This window comes from Taeniopygia guttata, chromosome Z (assembly GCF_048771995.1).
Source record: "Taeniopygia guttata chromosome Z, bTaeGut7.mat, whole genome shotgun sequence".
Taxonomy (NCBI): Eukaryota; Metazoa; Chordata; class Aves; order Passeriformes; family Estrildidae; genus Taeniopygia; species Taeniopygia guttata.
In genome coordinates, this window is record NC_133063.1 from 30,400,376 (window position 1) to 30,407,572 (window position 7,197).

The window sequence follows — 7,197 nt, forward strand, 5'->3', positions numbered from 1 at the left end:
TGGCTCATTTTCCATCAACCATCCCCGCCAAGTCCTGCCCCACAGGGCTGCTCCCAATGAAAAGAAAACTCTGCCACACTCATCCTGACTCCATTTAAGATTTCAGGAGAAGATATCCCTACAAATGAACTTCATATATTTTTATACGGTTGCTTTTATTAACTTATAAGCAGTTACAAGGAGAGGAGGGAGATACAGCTAGCGCAGATCTGCTCTTTAGCTCAAATGTAGGACAGTCAATTTGTACCATGAGGTTAACAAAATTAAAGAGCACAGCTTCTTGATTTTGTTACACAAGCATTTAAAGTACAGCACAGACACAAAAAGTCCTTGAGCTTTCCTATTCCCTGTTTCATTGTAATTCTAGCCATAATAAAATGTCTAAACATAAAGGTATCAACTACCTTCTTCTAACTTGACTTTTGGACAGCTAAGCAAGCTTCAAGGCTCCCACAATATGCTCAGATTTGTCTCTCTTGTCTTCTCATGTCCTTCATCCTGTATCTTCCGCAAAAAACTTCTAGTTTTTAATCTCATAAAAAACATAATTAATTTTCATATGCCATGAAACCCTACTTAGCTGCCTACAAAATCATTCCAATCATGCCAAAAAGATAACAGAGCTGAAAGTTCTAGCAACACTATAAATAAGATCAACTCTAGACTACTTGAGACACAGATTTTATGTCTGGAATCCCAAACACTACAAGCTAGAGGCAGCAAAATGTTTTTCGCCATATCAAAGACATAAAAGTAAACAATGTTTCCACAGAAGAGGATTTTTTAAATTAAAACAGTCCTGCAGTTAGTCATAAAGACAGTACTATATACATCAGGATTAAACAAAATCTTAATATCAACAGTTACTGACAATAAAACACCAAGATGAGCTAGAACTGAAAAAAAAAATTGCTAAACAGTTGTTAATTTTTGTTTCAGCTTATAAAGCATAAAGTAAAAAATTAATTTGAAGTGCAGCTGATAAAATGCAGATTTTGTGTTCTGAACAGAGGAAGAAGGATGGAGAATGAGCTGAAGGTGGGCAAAGGTTCTTCCACATAACCAGATAATTACTTTAATACACTAAGGAAAATGGGCTAAGCATATATACAAAACAAATAACCTTCTGCTGAGAAGTGGAAGGATATCAAAAACAAACACATATCTAATTATGAATACTCCAAACCAACACAATAATCAGGGCTTAATTACAGGCCATTTAACTAGGCTGACCTTATCTAGCTTTTTATGCATGCACATACTTACCACTCAGAAAGAATCATCTGCAGCAGATGAGTCAGAAAGGTACAGGTACCTTCTAACACCAAATTACTATTTCTCTACATTCTGAAACCACAGTATGTAAACACTCAAAAAAAACCCCATCTGCCAAATGTTTTGCAAAAGATGGGAGGTGTGATTTTGGTACTGATTGCATACTAGTTAACCATGATATACAAGAGATAACTCTAAACGCATTTCATATAAAATGGTGATGTTTTATTAGTAGCAATTAACACAGCAGCAACTTCCTCTCTTTTCCCCAAGGCAGAGTAACACCAAAACCCCCTTCATAACATAGCACTATATGTTGGTTTTGCATGGCCAGGTTTTGGTATTGGGGGCTACAGGGATGGCTTCTGTAGGAAGCTGACAGCAGCTTCTCCCATGTCTGGCAGCGCCAATGCCCGCTGGCTCCAGGATGGATGTGCCACTGGCCAAGGCTGGGCCAATCACAAATTATGGTAACACCCCTGTGATAACATATTTAAGAAGGAGAAGAAGGTTACTGGGCCAATGAAAATGCGCTCAGAGAAAAGAGGAGTGAGAACGTGTTAGAGAAACAACTCTGCAGACACCAAAGTCAGTGAAAGAGGGGCAGGAGATGATCCAGGTGCCAAAACAGAGATTTCCCTGCAGCCCGTGGTGCAGCCTGTGAAAATGCTCTTCAGCACCTGAAGCCAAAATTTTAATACCCTTTTTTTCAGAATTTTACAATTAACTTCTAGAACTTCAGCTGTACTTGCAGGTAAAGTAAGTTCTTTAGGTAAGTATAATATTCTGCAGTAATGCCAGCATACTTTGGATAGCCCAGTACTATACATCAAATTGGATCAAACACATCAAACACTCGAGTATAGGAATTGGGTTGAAAATAATTTACTTGATTTAGAAGCTGAAGAGAAATTCCTCTTCATGGAATCACAGTGGTTACACGCCTCATATTGCATAATCAATAATTTAAATGTGGTAACATTTTGTTTGATAAATTTCAATTTGGCATGTGTTTGGATAAAATTATTATCCCCTTTTTAAACACTTTTCTATCTAACAGGCATTTCTTTTTTTGCCTCACCGAATCACTTATTATTACTTAAAATGCTTGTCAAGGCAACCAAATTACAACACTATCTGTGTGCCATATGTACGCAGGAGAGGACAATCAGTCACAGGTAACTAATGGATTTTATTTCTACCACCAGAGAGGTATTCCAGCTTCAATTCAATGGACAAATACCTTAACAGATAATGACATGCAGGTATATGCTTTCTCTGTTTGCAGCTTGTTTTTCTGCTTCTCATTACCTTAAAGCGTAGTATATTTCTTCCTTTTACAAGTATTTAGCATGTAGAAGAATAACATGGATTATAGTTACATGTTTTTCTTCAGTTATTTACAGCTCACCCTGAATATAACTGAGCCCCAGTAACTATTTGGTATTTTGCAGACAAAATACCAAACAAGAAAAAAATATATTGTCTGTAAAAATACTTGTTTAGCTTGAAATTTAGTTTACAAGTACCAAAGACACTAAAAGAAGCAAGCATGTAAAATCTTCAACTATAGAAGCCAGTTCTATTTAAAACAGTTTGCTTTGCTCTTTGCCATTTCCTGAATTCCTCTTAAGACCTCCCTAGCAAGGGCACACTATTCAGGCATGCTCCAGTAAGGCTCCAGTACTACAGCAAATCAAATCCATTAATTGAGAAAGACCTAATAAACACACCACACAATAAAATTTTTGCAATTGATCAGGTAATAAATATCACAATGCTATGGTAAATGGAAGTTCCACCAGTTCATTCTGGGGTCTTGAGACACAGGTACAGAACAGACCAATTACTCAATTGCAAACACAGAGAGTCCAGCCCACTGCTCATGAACACACACCTCCATCAGATGATTTAACAGCCATCACTCAGGGTCAGACATATATCCAAATAATTACCATTAGCCACAGCTGCACCAAGCCTGATTTCCACAGGGCAACACTACTGCACTCCCACATTCTTGACTGTATTATTCCATAAATGGGAGAAAATGCTGGGTTTTAACATGTCCAGTTTTGTTGGTCCCACTATTGTCAGCATACAGCACATCAATGCCAGCTAAGGGTATTATCATCAAAAAAGCCATGTAGCACCTTTTAAGTCCCTGTAAGATTTGCTCAAGGGCTGAGATATTTACTAGTCATTATCTGTATTTCCAAATAAAAATGTATTGAAATTAAGGACAGCTTTAACTCCTTTTTCATTTAAAAGCTATGCATTTTACATACATCTTGCACACCTGCCTTACTACAGAGATTCCAGGAACCTCCACACTGAAATGAAGAAAGAAGTGATGTTTTGGCTAGAAGTGACAGTCAATGATCAGTTCAGACAACAGCACCTGAAACACTGAATTAACAATTTCTAACATAAATCCTGTATTCCACACACTCTTCCCCTTCTTTGAGGCTTGTTAGAGATGCTTAGGAAACAGCCAAGTGCTGCCTGCCACTGCTCTGCAAATTATACACCTCAGTCTCAGAGCACAGAGCTCACTTCTCAGTGGGGCTGAGGTCAATCTCTAAGTTTAAAAAGGAAATTCTGGTTTGAGCAAAACATTACTTGAGAAAGACAATGTAAAACTGCTGTGTGAAACCTCTTGTGTACATGCTTAACTGAAAAATACCATCTTAACTTTCACTTGAACACAGGTAACATTTACTTTGGGTCTTATGATCTGATGACATTGGAAGCATAAGAGGAAAAAATCCCCAAGTAATTTCCAACCATACTCACTTTTAGTGATTGCAAAGCCAATAAAAATAAAGAGGCCTAGAATCTGCACTGCATTACAGTTGAAGAATGTTGTAAGTATTTTTATCACAAATAGAATTGACAACATGGCTGTGAGTAGATGGACACTAAAAAACCCCCAGACCAGCCCAAAAAACTCCCCAGGTTCCTTCGACATTAAATCATAGCTCCTGGAGCACCACAATTTGTGTATTTGTGATACTCCAAAGAAAAACAAGAGCATTAGAATCTGTCAGGTTGAGATACACATTACCGAAATTTGCCTTGACACTTTTTTAAGGTATATTGTGTACAAAGAATACTTCCCCTACAAGAAAATTCTTCCTATATACTTATTTTCAGTAAAATTTCGTTCTGTTCATCAGTTCAATCTGATTCACAAAATGTGACAAACACAGTGTAAGAAATTTGTCAGTGGGACAAGATGAAAGTAGTTTAAATGATCAGTCTAATACAAGGAAAATATAAAAAATTACAAGAAATGTACCTACGAAGGCAGTGGGGAAAGAAAGACAAAATGAAAAGAATCACAGTACCATCTATTTGCCTTATAATTTATCTTAAGGATGTAAAGCTGTAATCAAATTTACCCAGAACATGGTTACAGCTGCTAGAAAGTAATAAATACAGAAAAATCTATGAAAAGTTACTACCAATCTTTTAGATTAAGTAGGTAATTTTAAAGGATATATACAATGGCAAGACCATGACAAATACCATTTGGTGACTTTTTTCTCCTTTTCATTTTTGTAGTGTTCATGTACAAAAATTAACAAAAAACATAAAGGTGAATCCTAGCCCAAAACCTCTATTATGAATTAAACTCAAAAACAAACATCTGCAACTTAGAAGAAAATTCATCCTAAGATGTAACTTATCTCAAACCAGCCACTGTTTATAAACTGCTACTTCAGTATTAGTTTTGGATAAAACTACGCTGTAAGGATGCATCATCTGCCTTAATGCTAATTAGGCATTTTACTGTCCATCACTTGGAGGACTTGCCTTGTTGTACCAAAATATGAATGACCAAAGTTGAAATTTGATTATCTGCTCAACCTTTTCAAGCAGCAAGTATTATTCTTTACCTAGCAGCAACTACTTAAAGAAAACTCAAAACATATAAATTAAAGCCATGGAGCACACTGAAATCTAGATTTAGTCAGACTAGGCAAGTTTGTATTTAACGGAAATGAGCAGCTTCCTGTACAGGGCAAAGAGCAAGCAATTTCCATTTCAAGCTGCAGTATTTTGTGTTCCTGCAAAGATCTGCACCATAACTTCTATTTCAATAGTATTCCAGGTGAAATTTGCTTTCAGGTGAACTAGAGACACTAAATGTACTAGAACCTTTTAGCTCAAGTACTAAATGCAAACGTACTAGAACACTTCAGTTCCTTGTTCCTGCTTCTAAGCATATTCCAAGTTCGCAAAGTTTTGTCTTCCAAATACAGGGCTCATACCTCTTTCCACCGCAACACTTCTCCTCTCCAGAATTTTTTTTTTTTTTTTTTTTGGCTTGGCTTGGCTTGGCTCCACTCTTTCAAAGCAAATTTCCTATTTAGAGCTTACAAAAGATAAACAGAGCTGGCAGCACTCAACGTAGCCAGTGAGTGTGAAAACGACTGCTGAGAGAAGTTTTGACCAGGCTGTTTGTAACGTGAGTGGTTTCACTGACCAGTTACACAAAAAATTGCAAAGGAGCGTAACTGAAACAAGACACGTGCTGAGAGGGGGAAGCATCACCTGGACTTTACCCGTGCTCAGGTAAAGCGAACACGTACCTCTAGAGACACACAGAGGTTTGGAAGGTCTGACCATTCAGGTTTCTAAAAAGGAAGAGTCCACACTGAACTGTGATCTCCCTTATTTAATTAACAGTATGTAAATAAGATACAACTAAGCCTATAGGCGGAACTTCAGGAGCAGTATTTCAAAGCCAAACTGGCACGTCTCAGAAAAGTTTCTTTTATCACCACCGTGCAGACTTCAGCTGCACCACCACGCTTGCCTCTGCCTCAAGAGCTACAGGTCAGTCCTGCGCACCCCGGCACACGCGGACATGGAGCACGGTTCACTCTGGGTGAAAGCACAGACATTTCTGGGAAAACAGCGGAAAGCTAGCTCAGAGAAGCGGAGGAGTTTCGGTCTCCCCGAGCAAAGCAGAGCAGAGCAGCCTTCACCCAAGCATACTGGCGGTGAGGAAACTCTCCCCGCGTGGTTCCGGGCAGCTCCCACCTGGAGCGCGGTACCGGGACCAGCCGGGACAGGACGCGGCAGCGACCCTGCCCCAGACCCAGCGCTGCACTTCGGCCCCCGGGATGAGCCCGGCGCTCTGCCGGGATCGCCGCCGGGTCGCCCGCCCCGCCGCCGCTCTCGGCCGCGGCTGCCGCGGGCGCGCAGGGCAGGAGCAGGGGGCGCCCGGCGCGGAGGGAACGGGCCGGGCCGGGGCCCCGCGGAGCGCACGGCGGCACTCACTCACTGTGTGCGCGGAGGGAACGGGCCGGGCCGGGGCCCCGCGGAGCGCACGGCGGCACTCACTCACTGTGTGCGCGGAGGGAACGGGCCGGGCCGGGGCCCCGCGGAGCGCACGGCGGCACTCACTGTGTGCGCGGCGGCGGCGGTGCCGAGGGCAGCGGGCGGCGGCGGCGGCTCGGGGCTCCCCGCCGGGACCGGGCGGGGCACGATCCCGCCCCGGCCCTGCCCCGCGCTCGCCCCGGGCCGGGGCGGGGCCGCTCGAGCCCCGCGCCGCCTCTCGCACAAGCGGCAGCTACCAAACCCTAAATACAAGCGTTTGTGTCTACCGTGCTGCATGCAGAGGCGGTTTTGGCAGCAGCTTGCTGCGAGCCTGGAGAGATTCATGCTCTGCTCTTGCCCATGGCTCACGTAGGAGCTCCCAGGAGTTAAAATCTTGAACAGTATTAGGCCAGAGAGATGGGGAATTTGTGCCAGGAAGATGCTAATTCCAGGTCTGGCAGGGGCAATAACTGGTTAGCAGAACCTGGTCCGTACAGCTCTGCTGGGACAGACTGTGAAAAACAGCAGCTCACACGCCCATCGACGAAGAAAGAACATCCCAAGTTACGGGACAGACGGCCTTTGCAACCACCA

General features: G+C 42.1%; 1 protein-coding gene across 4 annotated transcripts in view; it reads right to left on the bottom strand.

Moving 5' to 3' along the window:
• The window catches only part of TNFAIP8 (TNF alpha induced protein 8), a 56,431-nt gene extending 49,647 nt beyond the window's left edge, over window positions 1-6,784 (bottom strand). The window contains exon 1 of one of the 4 annotated variants that reach the window (XM_072922565.1): window positions 6,691-6,784. In XM_072922565.1, coding sequence (XP_072778666.1) covers window position 6,691 — 1 coding nt within the window. In that variant the 5' untranslated portion in view covers window positions 6,692-6,784. Of the gene's footprint in view, window positions 1-6,564 lie in introns of all 4 variants that reach the window. The other 3 variants (XM_041711463.2, XM_072922562.1, XM_072922564.1) reach the window with 3 other exon arrangements.
• Between the last annotated feature and the right edge of the window lie 413 nt (window positions 6,785-7,197).